The following is a 22854-nucleotide window of genomic DNA, read 5'->3' as shown; positions in this document are numbered from 1 at the left end:
CGAAATATATAGAATTCACAGAATACACAAAATTATTGATGATATAACATTCAACAATCAGGGTGCTATGAATTTTACATTAAAATTTAATTATGTAGTAAAAAATAGAGTTGTTATAGCTAGAAAAAAATATTTTCAGAGGCAGCAGATACCCTTGGTGGAAATGGACAGTTCTACATAGGAAGAAAATCCAGGAAGTATGCAAAGTAGACACCAGGATACTAGGCATATATAATTTAATCAGAGATCACACAATATGACATAAAAACAGCAGTTGACTAGAATAATTATAATCTGCAACACGTGAAAACAGTTTAGAAAATGGATTAAGGTGATACTCTCTGACAGTAGGCTTCTTGGAAATACAGATGTAGAATCAGACAGATTTGTGTCATCTGTGCTACCTTTCCTTGTCATCAGATTAACTTGAACCAATAGCTTGGTATGGATTCAAGCAGTAGACGTGTTGTTGATTAATTAACTAAGTCTTGTCTAGTGAGACTGTTAACCTCATAGAGCCACAAATAACTAACTATTGATTGATATTTTGGTATTTTAGATGCAAAAGCACATTCTTCCTAATAACTGGAAATACAGCTTAAGACTATTTCGTGGGACAGACCTATGATTGTCTGAAATGGTAACTTGTTAGGTATAATTCTCCTAATTAGTGACAAATGTGCATTTACACATCAGAGACTAGAATTTTAGAGATTAATCCTAGTGGAATTTTCAGGGAAATCTTGTCCAACTATATTTATGAAAGCAAGAATATGTTCAGTTATTTTTTTTTTTTTCAGTTGGGTCTATTGACTGGCTTAAGCCGAGACTTTCTCCTTTTTCAGTCATGTAGTTACAAAAACTGTACATTACAAACAGTGTAGAAACAAGCTGAAAAGAATGTGCCACACATCCTGGGTAATCATCTATATGCAGTTAAATTTACAGATACAAAAGAAAATACAGCCTACTCCCTTATAGTGCACAGTTATTGTTAGATACAATGTATCGCTAGTAAATGGTCATGGTCACCAACTCTAGTTGTCTCCAGCAGAGAGAATGAGAGCAAGATCCGTTCGGTACAGCTTCCCCCCATCTGATAAAGCCATTATGCTTTTCTTGTATGTTGGAATATTATTAATATCCAGATCCTGTATAGAATATAGATAGCATTGTTACCCAGCTAAATATGGAAGTTAATTAACCACTGTCAAGTGATAAAATGTAGGATGAAAACTTCTTGTTACATCAATCCGTTAAGAGGTAGATTAAATTCTTCCACAAATATGAATAATCGCAAGGTTGTTTAAAAATCTATTTATCACAGTTACACAGTTTTAGGCCAGTACCAAATCAGGTTAAGAATTGAATTCTACTTCTGCTGCTCTATAAATCTTTAAAGTAGATTTCCAAAAACGGATGTGTGGTGCTTCTAGATGGATCCTTACAGTCTGCTTAAAAAGTGAGTGGCATGGTAACTAGATTACCTGTTTATTCTTCTCACACAGATCCTTCAGTAAAGCATCCAATTCATTTTCATCTATGTATCCATTTCCATCCTGAGGGAGCAGAAATAAACCAGTATACAACCCACTGCACAATAACAGGGGGTGTAAGAAAACGGAAATAACTGATTCTTCAGAAAGTCTCCCTACTGCATACTTCGCAGATATTCCAACATCTTAATGTCAGACCCTCCAAATTCTTCATTGCTCCAAAGGCCCAAAATACATGTGAATTGCCTCTCATGCAACACCTTACATTTAAAAAACACTTGGAACTTTTTGAAGTACTTTTATATATAACGTCTCACTCTATGTTAACAGTACCCCTTCCTGTTGAAGTAATTAAGTTGTCGTTAAGTGTGTTCGTGTGAATATGGACCCTGAGACCTGGGGAAGCTGCGGGACTAGGCTGATGTCACACCAGGTAGTGGCAGAGATGTGCCAGACCCACAGAGGAGTGATTTGATCCAGGAGTAGGGAAATTAGGAAAAAATAAATGATGGTAACTACTGACATCACCAACAGCCTTTCCTCATATACATGATGTTACCATCTATTATATGGGGAGGATTCTCCTGAATATTTTCAACTAACTTAATCCTCATCCCACCCTGGAAAGTAGGTATGATCTCCTGTTTACAAATGAGGAAAGTGAGGGTGAGAGGAGTTTGGTATCTTATTCAAAGCCTCAAAATAGATCCATTGTAGCATGGGCCTTGAATCAAGAATCATCTAATTGCGAACACCATATGACAAGATACTATGACAAGAGTAAATTGGCTGAGTAATTTTAATAGCTCATGTTTCTTGTAAAATGGACCTTGAGTTTTAGGGTTTCTTCCCCGTGAGCATTTTCCAAATTTTTCTAAACAACCAAATTATAGATAAGAAAGAACTTTTACCTGATCATATAACTCAAAAGCTTTATTGAACTCTTTCCCACACATTTTGACTCCCTGGATGATAGAGAAGAGAGCAAAGGTTAAAGTGTTACTATTCTATTTCATTGTGTTTCCCTCGGCAAATCTCCCACAGTCTAACTTTTCAAGGGAAATATTGTTTATGGTAGGGAAAAGAGAAATACCTGAAATTTAAGAAGAAAATTCTCCTGTACAGGTAGTAACCTTTTGAGAGAGAAATAATAGATTAGATTTTTTGGATAAGGACCAATTTATTATAATACCTGTGTTCTTTTTTTTTTCTTTTTTGAAAATATTTTATTTATTTATTTGACAGAGAGAGATCACAAGTAGGCAGAGAGGCAGGCAGAGTGAGAGGGAGGAAGCAGGCTCCCCACCGAGCAGCAAGCCTGATGTGGGGCTTGATCCCAGGACTCTGAGACCATGACCGGAGCTGAAGGCAGAGGCTTAACCCAATGAGCCACCCAGGTACCCCACCTGTGTACTTCTTAAACTCACCTGGCCATCTCAGTTAATTCCAGCTTCCCATCATTATTTGAATCAAATAATTTCAGCTGAAAGACAGAACGTTATTATTGTAACCAGTAAAGAATGATTTATTGTAGGAAGGAGAAGAAAATTCAAAGTAAAGTATTTGGAGTTATCAATTACTCATATAGACAGTAAAATTCTAGAAACTAGCTTTTATTAAACTTCTAGTGCAAAGTTTCAGTTCTATAAGTTGGGTCAATTGCCAAAGTTTATCAGGATAATATAGAATAGTCAAGGTAATAAAGATCTTAGCTAGATTATGGAATACTGTAATTTATTTTTCTTGCAACTATGTGTATGTGTCAAGATGTGGGAGAGTTGATGTCTGGCAGTGTAAAGTATATTCTAAAATTTTCCAAACAATAATATGAAAATAAATATTGGTCTCCCTCTTTTATAGCATAAATCACAAAGAGAAGCAATAGGCAGATAGTATGAATAAATTCTTAAGAGAACAGAATTTTTGACTAATTTTCAATTATTTTCCTTGGATAGTAGATACCTCCTCACCATACTTACATTCACATCATACACCAAGACCCATCCAGATATAAATACACTCATACTCTTATTCAGGAAGCATGAATGTTTTTAAAAGTAGCAACTATTGTTGTACATGAGGGCCTATCGACGAGATATATTAAAATATATAAAGTTTGCATGCTACATATGTGAAAAAGCGACATTATTTTTGTTTTTTCAAAAAATGTGATCGGGTCATAATGGTTATAGGTTTAGTGAAGTCTCTTTACGGAGAAAAAGAACAGTGTATGGTTTGAAATGTTCTAAGAATGCTTTGTAGGAGGCAGATTTTTTCACAGTCTGATACTGACACATTTTATAAATTGTTGACCATAAGTTCTGATATCAACAAACTGTCTCCCAAGACACTGGACACCTGAGCACACAATTTAGTGTCCATAGGGGACTATTTCCCTACATATATATTTAAATCTTAATTAGTACTTGATTAATTTGCCTCTCAGATTTGAACTGGTTTATGACATTGAATGAGATATGCCAGGCCAGTCCAACAGGGGGAAAACTCCCATCTGAGTAGTTTTTAAAAGACTGCTTCAAATTTCTACCTGAAAGGAGTTCTTACTTTAAATAGACATCCCATAAGGCTGGCACAAAACAGAAAATTGATAAATGTAGGTTATTTTCCATTTCCCATAAGCTATTCAGAGCTTAGATGTACCCACTGTGACACATTTGTATGCTAGTGCTATGGATTAAAGGAGATGCTTTCTTGCAATGAAAAATTTTTAATTTTGAAATTAAAGATTAGTCCCGCTTTATAATATCATTCTACAGTGAATAAGACAATAGTAAAGTTCTAGTGTTTTTTTTTTCCCCTCTGCATAAAAGTAGGCTCACAGTTTGAAAGTAAACCTCATAACTGAGGTTTATAATCAAGCCTTGTATAAGATGACTTCCCAGGGTAACTAAAAAGCCTAGAACATAATTTCTATAACATGCACTATTGTGGGGGTATTTATGTAAATCTGTAAGGTAAGAATTCACTGTACCTTTACAGTACTTAAAGCATGTAAAATATATGTACTGATTTGGACAATTTAAAAAATTTTGCCTGAATTTCAAAAATTATAATGTTGCCAAAATACTGACCCATAGCTGAATCAGTTTGGCAAAGACTTTTCCTCATAGTTCTAATGCTATGAGTCAAATGAGGAAACTACCTACTTGAAATTGATGAACTCCATGGGCATTGGATTATTCTATCTAGAACTTCATAAACTTGTTCATTCCAAAAACATTAAGGTTCTATGTGTAAAGCAGTTTCCTTAGCTCATTATCAACATTCTATAAGATATCTTGGTTACACTGTTTTTCATAGCATCAGGCTCAGGGTACATTTGGAACTCCTCACGCAAACACCAAGACAGTATTCTAAAATACACATTTTTTTTTTTTAGTCGCTCAGTGAATAAAGTAGTTGTAAGTTCTGTTTAAACTCTTACAAAATTGATGATTTTGTGAGTCATGATAAAAACAAATTCAGAACCTTCAAAAAATGTTTTTAGTTATCTGATTTATGTATTTACAATGTAACTTACATGTGTATAAATTACATAATTACACTGGCTTTGTAAGAAAAATGATCTTTTGATAGATATAAATTACCTACCTCCAAAAGAAAGGAAATGCTCATGTGTTAAGCCTTAAACCAATGATGACAGCACTCCCTCGGCCTTACTTTTCAAGTGAAATGATACCTAAACGCATGTGATGCCCACATGGTTTATTTATCTCATCCTCCATAGCCTTGAGAATTAACAAGAACACAGTAATATTTCATAGGCTCTTGGCTACTATCTCTCCAAGATCAGTCTTACCATTAGGTCTGTATACTCAGCTAGTTTTGTATCATCGACAGTCTTGTTTGCTTTTTCCAGCAGGTCCTTTAGAAAGTTCTGTTAAGAAAAAGAACACTCAGGTAAGTGTCATAAGTAATGTATAATCTATTTCCATTTCAGCCTGCCTTGAAATGGAATGTCCCGAGAATGCAAAGAAAGCCTCCTTTGGAGGATAGAACTGGGTGAGGAGAGGACCTCAGAAGGGAGATTATGCCACTTGGTTCACTTGGCATTCCAGCCACGATGTTGCCTCTGACAGGTAAGATATCTGCCTTTTACTGAGACCTGATCTGTTGTGGTCTATGTTGCACTGCTTTTATGACTTCAATGAAATGTGTATCTGGATTGTACACTGTGTAGGAATCTGAGTACAAGCTTGTATACCAGCCAGCCCAATGGCTGCATTTCTACATAATGATATCTTCATACAAGCTCATATGGCTTTCCTATAAGAAACACAAGGGCCCCTCTCTCTGCCATTGTAACAGAAGTGAAAATTATTAGCAAGTCAGAGGGAGAGCTATCATTTGAAGTGCATTTTCCGTGCTCACAAACTATGAGGTTTATAGATTGTAGGAAGCTTGTTTCTCTGAAGGGCCAGTCATGTAGCTTTGGGGCTGAATGCAGTCCCAAACACCTTGGTTAGAAAGCTTCAGCTGGCTGTTCAGACTAAGACAGTTGGCCACAGATGACGTTCTCTAAGCCTTGAAGGGTATGTGAATCATATTAAAATAGAGATTGTGGGAAGGATGAAAAAAGATCATTATTAATTTGACAGTTGGAGTTTAGGAGGGAGTTAAGTTTTTTTAAACAGAAATAAATTAGAAGTTTTCCCAAAACCACATAAATGACAGTGTTAACACTTAGGCATATAATATTCATTTTGTCTAGAGCTGTTCATTTGCGACTCTTATTTTTTTCCAAAAATGAATTAATGCAGTCATGGAAAACTAAGCAGATACTGTGTTTGGATATACTGAAGGATTGGGTTTCTTTGGTTCTGCAGTGGTTTATCTTCTTCCTAAATGTACGAATTCTGCTGGGCTGGTTTAACTTTATTCTTTTTGAGGAAGGAGACCTTTTTCTTGGTTTGATTAAATGCATTTTCATTTCAAGCATTCCATTTCAAATCCAAAGTGAAGCATGGAAAATTCAAAGTTATGTATTGGGGGTGAATTTTATTTTTGAGCCTTATGAGTCTTTTGTCAGAGATTAATTGGGTTAAAAAGCTTCATCAGAGACTAAAATGGTGGTCACAAAAATAGCCTGGGAGAAACCTGGGGCCGCTGAGATTCAAAGTCGTGTCTGAGAGCAAGTGATGTTTTACTCTATTATGGATCTTAAAATTAGCTTTCATGAGAGATCCATTAAAAAAGAATACCAACTTATCTTCAAAATTCCCCAGAGAGGAGGACTTCTATTTAGAATCTCTTTCTGAGAATAAAATGTAGAACAAAGAAGGTCAGTATTAGAAATGAGCTAAGGTTTTCATGATGAACTTGAAATGATTTTTAAAAGATTGTTTTTTTTTGTCCTATAGAATAAAGACACAATAGCTTAACTGTTACCTCATGAGTTCTAGGTTGTTGTGCTGCAAGTCTGTATAAAATATATTGTTTTCACATTAGAAATGTTTATATTTCCAAGAGGGTGCTGTTGACTCTGTTTGAGCAATTTTACAGTGGTGCAAACGTCCTAGTTCCATCTCTAAAATTGTCTGTGACTCAAGCCATGTTAAACCATGACAAGGAAACTGAATTTGATATTCCTATTTCCACACTTGACAAGAATCATTATCAGATAGTCTAGATTCTTTCATGAGCAGCTAGGTAAATTTGAAAAATCGAATCTCTCTAACTTTGTTTCTCTGTATAATGGAAATGATAATACCTGTCTTGCAGGTTTTCTGAGAGGATTAAATCTTAAAATACATTGCAAGTACCTCATACTATACCTGCCACAAAAGTATATTAATTTGCCTCCTGTTTAGTTACTCTCTATCCTGGAGATTGACAAAATAGGGTCTCTGGATTGAGAAATCTTGGGGTTGATTTAAGGAAATGACAGAAAGAATGTTGCCATACTTCGGAAAGACTACTAAATTATTGAGTTAATGAGTAATACAATGTATTGTGCCATGTGTATTTCACAAAATCTTTCATATACAGAATTTCACTCGAGCTTCACAGTAAATCTGAGTGAAAAGTATTATTATCCCCATTTAAAAGAAGAAAAAAGCAGACACAATAACTTGATTTTAGATCTTTTTGGCTTCTCCTCCGTATCTTTTCCTCCCCCACCAGCTCTTCTGTGTATCTGGGAGAGATGAACTGACAAATTCATTTTCAAAGTTACAATTTTTCAGAAGTCTGATTATAGTAGGACTTTGTTGTTCTTGTTGAGAGGCAGGAGGTTTTATGGAATGGGTAGGGAACCTGGAGGCAGAGGAGTTTGGGTTTAAACATTGCAGCCCAGCATCGTGTTTCTGTGTGGCCTCACTATATCACTAAACTCTTAATCTTTTTCCTCATGAAGGTAGTAGTGATTTCTGAACTCACATGAAGATTCGAGAAAATAATGTGCATACATATTGTAGGTGTCCAACAATTGTTTCTTTGTCTTTCTCTTGAGAGAGAAATCTGTTTATATTAGTTTAATTTATAAAATAAAATGGCAAATTTCAATGAAAAGGAGCATCTTATTTGGCTTAGAATATTATTGTTCTATCTGTCTATCTAGTATAACAACTTGTTTATATCACAGAAAATGCTAATTTTTTTGCATTCCTGAATAGAATTAGAAGAAGTACTTGATGTCTCTTTTTTAATCTGGTACTTCATTAACGATGTGGAAGAGTGGGTGAAAATGTGCCATTGCTCAATGTAAGTTTCTTTTGTGGGAAGTTTTTAAAAAGTTAGAGTTCATAATTCTGTTCAAGAGAAAAAAAAAAAAACAAACAGGTTTTTATTTGCTTACCTTAAGTTCCTCAGTTTCTATGAAGCCACTGTGATCAGTGTCATATTTTCTCCATGTCTGTAAGTAATTTTGGATAAGGAAAACCAAACACATTAAAAAATACACAACAATTCTCCTACGCTAAGTAACTTTCTGAAGACCTCACTCATGGACAGAGCTCTATTTTACCTTCATGAATTCCTCACAGGACTTGAGCTGCTGGCATCGGAAGAGCAGCAGGAAGTTCTCTTCTGTGGGTAATACATGAGCCAACTGGAAAAGATTCAAAAAGTTGTAAGCAAGCCTTATCATTACTTCCTGCTTGGTTTTCTTGAATATATTTATTAGAAGAAGTTTTATTGCCTAGAAAACCAGGAGAGGAAAAACGTTAGGACTGACCTTCCCTTTCTAATACTTTGTTCCCACAGAGAACCATTGTCTTTTCTAATGCGTGGGTGCCCCTGAGTGATGGGGCTGCCTGGTCAGTGAGGTGGCTGCAGCAGGTGTGTTCAGAAAGCTCAGGTAACACAGGTCTGACCACTCCTTATCTGCTGGATATCCAGGTAGATTCATCCCGGTGGCTTGAACCCTTCATCCCTTCCGTGCCACAGAGCACCGCTGCTCTTCTCAAGGTGCAAGAATGTGGTATGTGTAGAGACATACATGACACGGAGAAGCAAAGAAACTATGAAAAATGCGACTGGAGGGTAAAGGAAGGAAGGAAAAAAATGCATCCCCAGATCTGAGGAGAAAGCCTAAGAGATGCAAGATGAACTGAAGACGGGAAGATAAACTGAAGACGGGGACGCCTGGGTGACTCACCTGGTTAAAAGTCTACCTTCAGCTCAGGTCATGATCCCAGAGTCCTGGGATCACACCAGTGTCAGGCTCCCTGCTCGGTGGGGAATCTGCTTCTCCCTCTCCCTTTCCCTCTGCACCCCCCCCAAATAAATAAATAAAATCTTTTTATTTTTTAAAGGATAAACTGAAGACTATTATAAAGCAGTGGAAAGAGAGGTGGAAAAGACAATTCACGAGGAAAAGTGAAAATGGAACAGTAATAGGAAGAAACAGTTCTGAAATTGTTGGTTTTAGCTAAGAGGATGTCCACTTCGGATCCAGGGCTTGGGTTTATGACCCTATATCATGACCCTATGACCTGTCTCCTTAGATCTCATTTTATAACTTTAGAACCCTCCGCCTCCTCTTTTTTTTTTTCTCTCTCTCTTTAAAAAAAAACAGGGCTCCAGAACCCATTTTAAGATGACTGTAATCTGTTATGTGCAGGGAGGGAGGGAGCTGGATTGATGGCCTCACTGCAGGCATGGGTTCTATTCCTGGCTCAGCTGCTAATTAGCTGTGGTCCCCAGCAACTCCCTCAGCCACTTCCGGAACTTAGTACCTTCATCACTAAAATAAGGAGTTACGAAGTAGAAACCAATGCCTCTTAAATGTATTGGGTTCAAAATGACTTTGAGACTCTGTTAGAATCACTACATCTTCACCATTAAAGAATGAAACTATACATACAATGTTTCACCTAATTTCCTTGAAGTTCAGGCATGGACCCTCATCCCTGGGCTTTAGACCAAGCACCTTTATATGGATCAACCCTAAGTTCAGTATCCATTCCAAAATTTCTACCAAATCATAGGAAAATCTATCTCTGCATGACCCTTTAAAAATTTTTTTTAAACATTTAGGTATATTAAAGCTTTTTAATATAAAATGTATCTTTTCAAATTTATGTACAAGTCCTTTAACTTGTTTTTATGTCTTTAAAATAATACCTCAAATTAGATCCATTCAGCTTATAGACATTACATATGGAGGTGAAACTAAGGAACAGAGCCATAAATCTTATTAGAATGTTAATATGACTCCTCAGAAGACCTTTTCTTATTTTGAAACAAAGGTCACTAGTATAGTTGTGCATTTACATAAGCATTCATTTGGGAAATAGGAAATAGCTAATGCCAATTCTTTTAGTTATCGGTATGTAACTTGTCAGATACCACTTTGTAAGCTATTGTTGGACCATCCATTTCTGGAGGGCAGGGACCATGCTTTGTCTGAATCTCCTATTTGCCTAGGGTGGTCCTCAGTGCGTTATATGCCTGACCTAAATGCTGGGGAACGGTTGAGAATTTTACTTCATTAAAACTACCTACTTAACATGATTTGTAGTATTTGTTTTTACTATCTTCATTGCAATTTTCTATATTGCTTGAATTTTAATAGCAGTATTTTCACCGAAACATAACTCTTCTTAAAAAAAAAAATTACACACAGAAAAAAATAAAAGAATGAACTAGTAAGTAATTACTAAGTGTAAAATAAGGGCAAATTTAACCATTTTTGTCTCAAAAATTAAAGTTTGTATGACTGGCATAAAATTTAGAGGTCTCTAGAATGTCAAATATAGAGATGGTAAAATTGTTCTGCATATATAGTAAAAATGTGTATTTCTTTTCCCATGCCATTTTGGTCCTCCTCGGTTTCATTTATTTAAAAAAAATACCATATCTACATGCACATTTTGAATCTATTAGTTTGAACTGTTAATGTTAAATTGAATATATAGCCATCCTATTTTAATCATTAGAAATGCATCTCAAACATGTAAAAGATTATAATGAAACAAGCTAACCATTAAAAGAGAAGCAATGAATATGTGTGGATAGGATGTAACTGTAGTGAACATAAATCATCTTTTTAAAGGTATGTTTCACCTTTGGTCCTTCTGTTGACGCTTCCATCAATATACTGGGAATCAATGTTCAAATTTCAGAGCTGGGTGCAGTAACTCTCCAGCACTAGTGTCTTAGAGCATTTCTACAAAGTAGGAGAGGTCTTTTATTGAAGGTGTCAAGTAAGGCGGCTTTATTCTCAGATTTGCTAAGTCCCCGCTGTCCATGGAAATAGTCAGTATTGCCTGATCCAAGGTTACTGGTTCTTAATCCTTGGGCTGCCTGACTGTTCTTTTATGAACTCTCAAAACTTCGTTATGGTTTGGAAAAGAGGGAAGAATATCAAGGCAACAATGAGAAGGCGGATGACTGTAACCAGAATTCCTCAGAGCTTCAGGTGTGAGAACTGATACCTGTCACTGAGATGGGGAAGTAAAAGTTGCCTGTCTCTCCTAGATATATGAAAACTACATACATCTTGAGGATAGCGTCTGTGTCTTATTACTGTTTCTTTGCCCAGCACCTGCAAAAATGTCAGTAAATACCTTATTGAATTTATGAATGAAGGCAATGGACTATGGCCTAGGGTCATCATAAGCTCTAACTCAAGTTCCTTTGGAGATAATTCAAATAACTTATTACTGAATTGTGGAAAGATTTGGGGTGGATATTGTGATCCTCCTTCAGAGGTTCCTGTAAAAGGTGCTGGGAGGGTTACTTTGGGAGAGCCTCTGGGGTGCCTTTGGGAGATTATCTAGGCTGAAGAGAGCTGCCTTCCCAAGGATACTGTGTCCTATGACTGATCCACATGAAGAGAAAAAGGCACAGCCCTGTCACTCAATTTGGGACTTCTGTGAGGAGCCGTTACAGTTTTCAAGTCTGCTGTAGGGTCAGCTGAAGCCTCTGCTATATAGTCCGAGACTGTATCACGGGCCACTGTCTCCCTCTGCCCAGTCCTGCTCTTTTTATTTCCCCTCAACAGGTATTGGTCCTAAGAGCACCTCCTAATAAATTTACGTATTGCTCATTTTCGACTTAGATCTGCTTCCCAGGGAACTGAACATGTCACAGGGTTTTTACACTTTTTTCTATTCCTAGGCATAATGTAGAACCCTCTTCTTATATCTTGGAGCAGGCTGAAGTTCTTTGCTATAGCTCATATAGCTATGATTCAGAACCTCCTAGGCACTGTGCTAGATACTGGAGATTCATAGTCACTGTGGGTAAGGACCTCATAGGGAAGCAGATAATTTCAAACATTATTCCCACAATTTCAAAAAAGGAGATGTAGTGATAAATTTCAAGTATTAGTTACAAAGAGAGCACACACAATGGGCAATTTTACTAAAAACATAAGTGACCAAGCTACATAAGTCAAAGCACACATGAAGCACAATTCTTAAAGACACTGGTGGTGCATGTTAACCTCCTTCAACACGTATTAACAGAGCATTCAGTTCTTTCATTTGGAAACCAGAGAAGTATTCTTCCTAGGCAATTAAGTGATTCTAAGAAATTTGGAAAGCAAATAATCTTACATAAATTTAAGGCCAGTTGAGTTTAATAATTTCAATATGAAAAATTATATAAGAAGTTGTTAAAAGTCTTGGTCTTCAGAAGAATGATGTAGATTTTCAGTTTTTTTTTTTTTTTTTTTTTTTAATAATGATAGCAACTACTACAGTGTGCCAGGTTGATGTATTTGTTTGACTTGCTTTCTCACATTTGATGTTGGTACTTATATACCGTCCTTCTTTACAAAGAAACAGGCAGAGAGGATAAATGAATTGCTATCATTTAGTGTGAACCAGATTTGAAAAATCTGACCATCTGACTTTCTTGACTTTTGAAGCCTTTGTCTTTAACCATCATGCTCCATTAAAATCTCCAATCAAAAACCTTTTCCAAATCATTGAAAATTATTTATCTGGAGGGAACTTTTTAATCTGATTTTACTGTTCATCATTTCCCCAAATTCTGAGGTGAAAAAGTAGTCTGTTTTGAAAAATTACATTCACTATAGCTAAACTTACATGCTCAAATCCTACTGTGGAAGAAAAGAGGGAAAATATTGTCTGCCTCCCTGGGAGAGATGTTACAGTTTTAGGATTAAAATAGCTTTTAGATCTATTTTTTTTTCCACTGTATGCACTGACCTGGACAAATTAAAAAAAAAAAAAAAAACTGAAGAGAATGGTAGTTTCCCACACGTTGCCCAAGGGATTAGGTGGAAAAACTCAGAGAGTTGATATCCTACTAAGGGAGATTATCTATACTTACTAGAAATTTCTTCTCCGGTACTTATCTGCTGAATCATTCAGTATTCCTTTCTAATTATTTTAACCAGCCTTCCCTGCAATAAAGCTATTAGCCTGAATAAATTTAGAACACTTTTCGACTGTCATGGTGTTTGTTAAAGTATCTCAGAATTTCAGTGCTCCTGTTTTGAGTTCATATGAACAATCTCTTTATAAATGAACTGTATTTGTGTGAATTTTAAAATCTAAAGACATGAAATTTTAAAAGTTCAGAAGAACGACATCTATATACTACCCTTCATTTTACATATTTCTGGACAGCAAAAGCAGGTTGTTTGCAAGGTCAGTCCATTTCAGGATAGAACTCTGAAAATTAATCACTATATCTTCTGATCTTTTGAACAACACATTTCAATTAAAGTCAAATCACTTTCGCTCATTTCCAATAGGAGAGCAGACTACCACATGAATATCATTTGGTTTGCCTTAATTAGATTTTTGAGGATCCCATCTGTATGCCTAAATATATAGGAACAACTAACTTCTTTTCCCTTTGAGCAATAAAGCGACATTACCTTGATGTGACTAGGTAGATTATCATAAATTTGGAAAACATGGGGTTTCCCATTCCATCATGGCTGGCTGGAGTGTGTGTATTTGTGTCCCATGTTATATATAGGATTTCTTAGCAAGTGATATATGTCCAGTTGGGGGAAAAAAAAAAAAAAGATGAACTTCATTTTATTCAACTTCCTAGTGGACACGCGAGGATGTGTTATAAATTTGGGCATTCCCACTCTTCCTCTCCTCATTTATGACAAATAATCTCTAACTTTCAATTTCTTCTTTCCAATGATTTTCAGAACCTCTCTTTACTCTCTTCACTCCTACTTACCCACTCTAGACCTAATCGACATGCCGATGAACACCTGCAGTGGTCATTCTTTCCGCTCTCCCATTCTAATGCTCTTCTCTCCAACTAATCCCCATTCTACCCCTCCTCTTGCATGTGGCTGATAACTCAGATTAATGAAAAGAATTTTGGAATCATGGTCAGGTCTAGGCTTGCATACACATGTTGTCACTCCCTGCCACTGGGACCATGGATACAGCATTTAAGCTTTCTGGGTTTCAGTTTCTTCATCCTTAAAATGAGGAGTTTGGGCTAGTTTTCCCCAGGAGTCCCATCAGGCAAAAAATTCTGTGTCCTGGGATAGTTAGTTAAGTGAGACACATAAGAATTTATTTGAAAGTTTTTCTCCCTTTAAACTCTGTCTTCTTCAGCTGTTCTGTAAGTTTTGCCCAAATCATGTTTCAAATGCTTTGACTAGATAACTCCTCTGTATTTCATGCATCCTGTTCAACCAAGCTAAACATAAAGCCTTTCCCTAGGTAATCAACCAACTGAAGCCTGGAACTATTTTCTTTTAATGCTGAAGATGCACAGATTATTTATTATTTAAAAAAGGTAGAGTAGTATAGAGGAACACGACTGGGTTCTGGCTGCTTCACCATTTATTTCTTATTTTTTCTTTGGTCAAATTCTACTGAAGCCACAGATTTCCCAGCTATAAAATAGGTCCTTATGCTATAAATTAGACTTCCTTTATTTTGTCACAAGGATCAAACGAGAGAATGCATTTTAGAAATTGTATATTGTCATATTATGGTAAATTTTCTTACTGTGATTACTATAAAATTTCTCAATTCTTCATTTTAGCCTTCATTACCTTCTTTATCCTCATCTATTACCTATCTTTTCTCACACATAAAACTTTTCTATAGTAGTTTATTATCTCAAAACTTCTAGAGAAATTTCTTTCCTCCAACTTCTAGGACAATGCATCTGCTAGTGGCCCCCAGGCTCTCATTCAAATATGGCTTCAAATTATAATTCATAAGTGGTGATACTCTACCATGTATAGTAAAACCTGGATTCAAACGGATTCATCGAGTCCTTTTGAAAGTGTGAAATGCGTGTGAATTGGATCACAATTTTTTTTATACTGTTGTTTAATTTACTCTCACTGAAGAAATTAAGTAAAATAAATAGCTGAGACCATTGGAGTCCTTTAAGGTGAAGTATGTTAAATATCAGATGATGGTCCTTCCTCTACTGGAATTATAAAGTATGTCAAGCTTTGAAATAACCACATCTATAATTTCACTGATTTTAGATTTTCCAATTCACTTTGAATAGATTTACCTCATCTCATTTATGGTCTTTTAAAAGTTATTTTCTTTTCCTTAATGATTTCATATCTTGATGAGTTTACATCTATGTCAATCTGTAAGTCCCAGTACCGTTAATTTATCTATTTATATTGTAATGGGTTATACAAAGGCAAAGGGGAAAGTGTATACTCCAGGGAAATGTTTTAATTACAAAGGTAATAATAGTATGTCCTTTCTTAACTCCTTTTGTAGGTAGCTGCTTAAAAATAAGCATTTCACATTGAATGACAGATGTCCTGTAAGATCAATTAATTGAAAGCCAAGTTAATTCTCTGAATCGAAGGTAAATTATGACTACATGTTGTTGACGGCCAGACTACATCACAACCTAATACACTAAGAATATTATAATAATATAATTATACTTTTGATTTGGCATATTTTAAAATATCACCTATTAATTTTTCTGGACAAAGCTGTCCACTCAATATCTCTAATAGGTTGCAGAGATCAAGTAGCTGAGACACCAGAGCTTCAGAAAGTACAAGTAAGGAAAAGAACAGCTCTTGCACAAATCTGAGAATGCTGAAGAGCTGATGCATAGTCAAAGTCTGGCTTCCTTGACTCATAAACAAAATTTTCCTCCATAGGAATAGTCCTCGTCAGAAGATAGGATTTGACACCCACAAATTTATCTTTTAGAGACTCAGAAGAAATCCTTACCTATAACACATCATAAAATATTCATTAACTTTAGTTCTTTGTTTTTACTAAGGTCAACTGCCAATCTAAAATAGAATTTCAGGAACCAGGATGCAGCTTTCTGCCATCGTCATAGTGATTATAAATACACAGAAAACTGTATGCTGTTAAGTAAGAAATACCAGTGAACCATGTACTTTGTTGGTGTTTTATCCAAGTGAGGCAGGGTAATGTAATGGCAAAGGTACTCGTCCAGGTGTCTGGGACCTGGGCTTCTAACTGTACTGATGCCAGCAAATAGGCACATAACCAAAGGCAAATCATTTCACCTCTCCACATTTTGGTTTCATAATGTATTATATTTAGGCTCTGGATTAGGCAAACTCTAAGGTCTCTTTCTTTTTGAGCATTTTGATTTTATAATTTTGAATAGAAGATAACATTTTACTCAGGCAAAATAAGCCTCTCCAAATTGATCTTGTCATATTCTGTCTGAGTTGGATTGAAGTACAAAATAAAGCTCATTTATTAAAAAATATCAGAAAAATACTAAGTTCCTTACCTCTACAATTCCTATTTTACCATCATCTCTCTGCCCATACTGATCCACGAAGGTTTTCATCTCTGGTGATAACTCCTAAAATTATATCAAAAGGTAAGAAGTTTATTTAAAAAAAACTACCAATTATGCTTCTGATATGTTAATAACTTCTGCAAAGAAAAACTGGAATTAAAACCATTTAGAATTATGCACACTGATGAACTACTCTCATGAAAACTGAAGATATAACTGATACACAGTATTTACTGGTTTCAAATGAAAGGGTTACTATTATCATTTCTGAATCAATTACTGATTTATCTTCTTTAGTTTTGAGAATATGCTATCCTTTGAAAATGTAGTCAGAATTACTCAGTTCATAGCTGTTAGCGAATTTAAATATAATGTACTTTAAACATTGCTTCCTTCAGGAAATATTCTTATTTTTCCCTATAACATTTTCCTTATTTTAACATGTTTATCCATGGGAAGTAATAATAGGTGTTTTCAGTTTGGACAAGCAAGAAATGTGAATGTTGAAGAGTGCCTCACATTGTCACTCTTCAATGTTTCTAGTATCTTCAGGTTCCCAACACAGAAGTGGCATTTACTGATTAAATACATTGAACAATTAAATTAAAAAAAATTATTCAGATTAAAAAAATGACTTTACCAATTTGTACTTTCATTAGAGACAGAAAATTTTGATGATCTTATTGAAAGCTATTGGTTATATGTTCAGGATCTTTGCCTCCCAGAATAACTTAGAGAGTAATTTTCCAGTGTTTCCATTTTTTCCTGAGATGGTTTCTTTCCCATGTATTTTAGTACAAGAAGATATGTTTAAGAGGGACAAAATGAATGCTTTCATCTCATTTGAATTATTTTGTCCAATCTATTCTATTGCTTACATAATCTCTTCACATATTGACAGATTAGAGGGCTATGAACTGTAAACTAGTGATCTGAATATAGAACTAATATTCAGGAAGTTGAATTTATACCCTTGGGTCTCCAACATAGCCCATTTTAGATAGCCCTGTTGCATCAACTGAAGCCAATTTAAAATAGGTCAGCCTTTACTAATATCCTATTCTATGTCCTTGGGAAAGTATATTAAGGTCTCAGTTTTTATCATAACAAGATGATGGTATTATCTAGCCCATGAGTTTGCTTTAGGGATAGGTAGGTTAATATAGTTCAAGAGTCATATCGAAGCTGAATATCATTACTACTAGTTATTGCAGAATTCTTTTTGAACCAAAGTAAATATTTTTAGTAGAACTGAAGTAACAAATGGTAATCAAACAATTTAATTATAAAGTAGTCTTCGAAACAAAACTGTTCTATGGTTTAATTGTAATTTGCATTTATTAAATTTTATTACAGCAGTAAGAGAAGGAAAGAGTTCATCCCTTGGCATTAGTGGGATCTTCAGTTTTGTTTTTTGCACATACCTTAAAGTAAACAAAAACAAATAATTTGATTTTAAATCTCAAAAATCACATAGTACCACTAGTTTAACTAGCAGACATGACATTTAGTTTGTGAACTTCTTGGGTGGTAATTATGTCAAAATCTAGGTTTTAAAGAGTACAAAATGTAATGACAATGATAATAATAAAATCAAGCTTCACAAAAATGCAAATTTAAAGACAAAATACCATGTTTAATATAAAAGGGTAGCTTTGAGAATATTTTGGGTTTTTATATTTCATTAATGTTATATTCAGTTGGAGTGCCTGAGTGGCTCAGTAGGTTAAGCATCTGCCTTCTTTACTTAGGTCATGATCCCAGGGTCCTGAGATGGAGTCCCATGGCTGACTCACTGCTCAAGGGAGCCTGCTTTGCCCTCTCCCTCTGCCAGTCCTCCTGCTTGTGCTCTCTCTCTCTCCCCCTTTCTTTCAAATAAATAAAAGCTTTCAAAAAATGTTATATTCACTTATAATTAGTGAAATTTTTAAAATTTTACAGTAATAATACGACAACCCAAATAGTGCTTCCATGAATACAATGAAATTCGTTATCCTGTGGCCAGAAATGAAAAGAAACCTGGTTTTTAAGATTAGTCTTTATGTTCTACAAAAAAAAGAAGAAAGGGTTTACTACAATGAGGCCAGTAGTATAGGGACGTATTTGTCCAGTACATGAACCTCTCAGTCTAGATCTCAATTTAGATTTTAACTATCCAAAGCCTATACACATAACCCAGAAAAATACTCAACAATCAACATAATAAGCAACTTAATATAATCTCATACCTGTGCTCAAGTCTGCTATTTTTGGATTAATACCTAATAATTAGAATTTCCAATAGCTTAAAATTGGAGCCCGGACAGTAGAAAAAAACTTTTAAATCTTTAGAACTCTAACATGAAGTTATTTGTTTACAAAACAGTACAAATATTTAAATGGGAAAAGAAAAATCTCAAAAAATATAGTTTCTAAATATCTGAATTTCTAAATAAATAAAATAAATAAAATAAATAAATAAATAAATAAATAAAATAAAATAAATCACATATTAAAATTCTAAAACAATAAAAATATAATCATTTAGCTACTAGAAGTGTCTTTCAGTGTTTTAATTTGAAACTATATGGCAAGTAAGATTATTCCAAACAGATATTTTAAATGAAATAAGGAATTGTTTTTGCTTTATTAGTCAAAAATATATAGAACTATAATATTACATGAATTTATGATAATATATAAGGAGGGGAGGGTGTAGAGAGAGAGTAAAAAACATTTCCTATTTTATTTGATCCTTTCAGGTTTATATAATATTAAATCTGGGTAAAACAATCCCCAGAGTGTTATCTGGTTTTAAATCCATTCAGTCCATGATTTTAGCAACTGATAGTTCTGTAATACATTATAATACATTTTAGAGTCCTCTGATAGTCTTTTGAATATGTTGTACAGAGATGTATATTACACAATTTTCAGTTTAGATAGAAAAAAAGTATAACTCTGTTAGTAACATATTTATAAAATATCTATACATACGTCAGTGCTTAAGGTGATCTGCTAAAGATCACATACATCTATGTTTTCCTCTAAAGACATAAAAGTTATATATAATATGTAATGTAAAATCTCTAGCCAGTAGTTAAAAGGCCAAAATCATTAACCTCTAACTAGCCCAAATCCAACACAGTCTTCTGAAATGTAGTCTTACATAAACCCCAGTATACTAGTAAAATTCTTGTCCTATTTTCCTCTGTACGATCATCCCATCTATGTTCTAAACCCGGGTATACTTTATTTTTATGCTGAGAACATCTTAACAGGTAAATTTAAGCCCACAGGAAGTTATTCATAATTGGTAAGAATTGTCATTTATTTAATTACCTAATGGCTTAAATCACAAATATACCTTGCTTTCAAGACCCCATTAGTTGTTTTCAATCAGAGTATAGCTTTGCTTTTTAAAAATATATGAAATTCTTAAAATTGTTTTACTTTTTACATCTCTGACTTTTGGGTTTCTCCCTCTTAACAGAAACGAACATCTTTCTTGTTAAGTTCTTGCTCATTATTATGTTACAAATTGTCCAACTTTCCCCCAGTGAGAAAGGTCAAGATAGAACATTTTCTTATCTGTCCAACCACATCAAACCTCAAAATAAGTAGCAATAAAACAAGAGATCCATAATCTGCAGATCTGTTGCCTGACCACCAAGGGGCAGAAATGTATTTCTCCGCCCCACCCCCCTTCTCACGCAGTTAAAGAGAAGTTAAAAATTACCTTGTAGAACTCGATCGAAGAGGAGGTGATCTGCTAAAAGATCTCGTGCACCCACACTTTTAAGCATTATTAAAGCAAGTACAAGTATAGAATCTATATTTTAAAAGCTCTGATTTCATAGTGTAAGGTTTTTCCCTTTAGGGGATCTCTTTCTCTCCCCTTCTCATCCCCCCCCCCCCCCCATTCGGAAAGGTGCTTTTCCTCTCCTTTCTCAAGTCAATAAATCTGCATTCCCTGGAAAGATCTCCGATGGCTCATTATGAAAACTTCAGAATATTTCTGTTTTAAGGTTGAAGGTCTTTTTCCTTGGTTGCAAACTTAAACCTACCAATCCAGCTTTCTTTCGTGCTTGCTGGAGTTCCTGAATCAAGTTCTGCAGCTCCTTTCCTTCCAAGTAGCCACTTCCTGAAAAGACAAAGAGGCACCCAGGTATCAGACATCTCATTCTGAGTTTCCTCCCCTTTCAATTTCCATAACAGCTATAGTTCTGGCCACCTGAAAAGCTCTCTCGCCCGTACATTGATTAACTCTGAAAGGATGCGGAACGAGTAGCGCAGCCCTCTCCTTGTGTCAAAGTTTGGACCCCCTAAGGGAAAAGAAGGAAGGTACAGACGTTAAGTATAGCCAGAGAAACTTTAGGGTGTGGTGTCCCCTTATCTCCGCTCGTTCTCTCTCACTCTCCTCCTCCCCCGCCTTCCTACTATTAGCATTCTTGGAGAGAAAAAAAAAGTTGAAGGTTTTGGGCTAACATAGAAAAACACATATAAACTTTCAAGTTGATGGTTTGAGAGGAAGCGGGAGAGACAAGATTAGGGAGGTGGGGGAAGAAGTAAAGAAACGAGGGAAAATAGGATTAGGAGGCTCAGGGGAGGGAAAAGGATAGAAAAGGGCAGGGACGTGGGGTCTTCAAACAGTTAAAGAGAGAGATAATCACCGTCTGCGTCGAAATGAAGCCAGATCTCGAAAAACTGTGAGGCTGTGATCAGGGAGGATTGCAGGTGGGATTCTGCCATTGTACAGCCGAGTGTGTGCGTGTATGAGTATGCGTGTGTGTGTGTCAGTGCGAGTGTGGGGTGAGCAAAAACCTCAGGGTGTGTGTGTGTGTGTGTGTGTGTATGTGCGTGTGTGTGTGTGAAAGAGCTCTGCGGAGGAAGACGGGGGCGGGCGCTGCCGGGAGCTGTCCTCGGTGCTGCTCTTCTCAGGCGGTCTTCCCGAGTTCTCTCTCCACACCCCGCACCCAGTTCTCAGTATTTATCCTGACAGCGGAGCCGGGCCACGCCTCCTCCTGCCTCCCATTCCTCATTCCCGCCTCTAGCTCACATCAACCTTTTTCCCCTCCCAGTTTTCTCCTCTCCTCGCAGGAAAGCTTGCTGGAGCAGGAGTTTTAGAGTGTAGGAAGCAGCAGGTGGTGGGAGATCCTTAGCTCAGAGACTGAAGCCTGAAAACAGACACTCTTTCCCCCACATTCTCCTAATCCATAAACTATCTTCGTTCCTGAATATTATAGTGAAATAACATAAAGAGGTTTTGATTTTCAGATGCAAGGGGAAAGCTGATAAACAATACAACCATACAAATGGGGGGTGTGTGTGTAGTGCGTGTGAGAGAGAGAGAGAGAGAGAGAGAGAAGAAAGGAGACTTCTCTGAGACATTTTGGTATATGTTTGAACAAAGTCAGGTGAAAGCTTGGCAAGTATTAGGTTACTTTGATTAATGTGTACAATTAATTTATTGCTATCAACCACTCTATTTTGTACTGGAGCGTCATCCTAGGAATGTTTCTTAAGATGGTTTAAATGAACAAGACCTGCTAACATGATGAAGTAGGATTATGTGGGTTTTTCTTTTTTTTCAACTTGAAGTAGACTTATAACTGGAAAGTGATAAAATTATAAAATCTTAAAATGTTACAGAAAGAAGTGATCTTAGAAATATTATGGTTTACTTCCTATGAGCTTAGAAAGAACAAGCCCAAGCAAAGAGAAACCAAGATTCTGGTCTAAGTTTATACCTAGGTGAATTACTGACCCAGCTAACACCCTATTCGGAGGCCTTAACACATATATCTCTTCTTTCCACGCCAAGCAATATTTGTTGAAGATTTTTTCGGGAACTGGAAGTGACCATCGGAGTTGGAAAAAAGAAAAACCTACCTAAGTGAATACATGTTACATTTTTAATATGTAATAAGTATAGATAATTTATTAAATAAATACTTCTAAGTGTTTGGCTTTGAATCTTTTGAGATCTGGAGGTCCTCTAAAGGCATACCCTAAGTATCTGATTTACAATGGTACAAAAGCAAAATGGAGGAACAAGAGAAAATCCAAATGCAGCCAGTGTAGACTTAAAGTGAATTAAAGTGAATTTACCAAGCTCTATTTTTGTAACCTTCTGTAATTAAGTACGAAAACCTTCAAATTTGTGTTTCTTGGACTACAACTC

At 35.7% G+C, this 22854-nt stretch overlaps 1 protein-coding gene across 1 annotated transcript; it reads right to left on the bottom strand.

Annotated features, from left to right (window-relative positions):
• Nucleotides 1-797: 797 nt before the first annotated feature.
• On the bottom strand, nucleotides 798-21631 carry CALB1 (calbindin 1). Its single transcript, XM_080802118.1, has 11 exons — nucleotides 21344-21631; nucleotides 20738-20814; nucleotides 16680-16754; nucleotides 8482-8565; nucleotides 8314-8370; nucleotides 5317-5394; nucleotides 2924-2979; nucleotides 2590-2629; nucleotides 2408-2461; nucleotides 1488-1559; nucleotides 798-1151 (listed from the first exon to the last, which is right to left on the bottom strand). The coding sequence occupies exons 1-11, from the start codon at nucleotides 21420-21422 to the stop codon at nucleotides 1038-1040; spliced, it is 786 nt and encodes a 261-aa protein (XP_080658244.1). The 5' UTR covers nucleotides 21423-21631; the 3' UTR covers nucleotides 798-1037.
• Between the last annotated feature and the right edge of the window lie 1223 nt (nucleotides 21632-22854).

The sequence above is a fragment of the Martes martes genome (assembly GCF_963455335.1).
Source record: "Martes martes genome assembly, chromosome: 4".
Taxonomy (NCBI): domain Eukaryota; kingdom Metazoa; phylum Chordata; class Mammalia; order Carnivora; family Mustelidae; genus Martes; species Martes martes.
Note: the sequence above shows the minus strand (reverse complement) of the source record. Positions and strands in the feature narration are given on the sequence as shown.

What these genes read in the sequence shown, in the direction of transcription:
- CALB1 (XM_080802118.1), bottom strand. Translation starts at nt 21,422, where the DNA reads ATGGCAGAATCCCACCTGCAATCCTCCCTGATCACAGCCTCACAGTTT. An exon ending in TAGAAACTGAGGAACTTAAG is followed by an intron (nt 5,395 to 8,313) that starts GTAAGCAAATAA and finishes TTTTCTTAACAG; the next exon opens with AACTTTCTAAAGGACCTGCT. An exon ending in CTTTTGAGTTATATGATCAG is followed by an intron (nt 1,560 to 2,407) that starts GTAAAAGTTCTT and finishes CTGCTCCCTCAG; the next exon opens with GATGGAAATGGATACATAGA.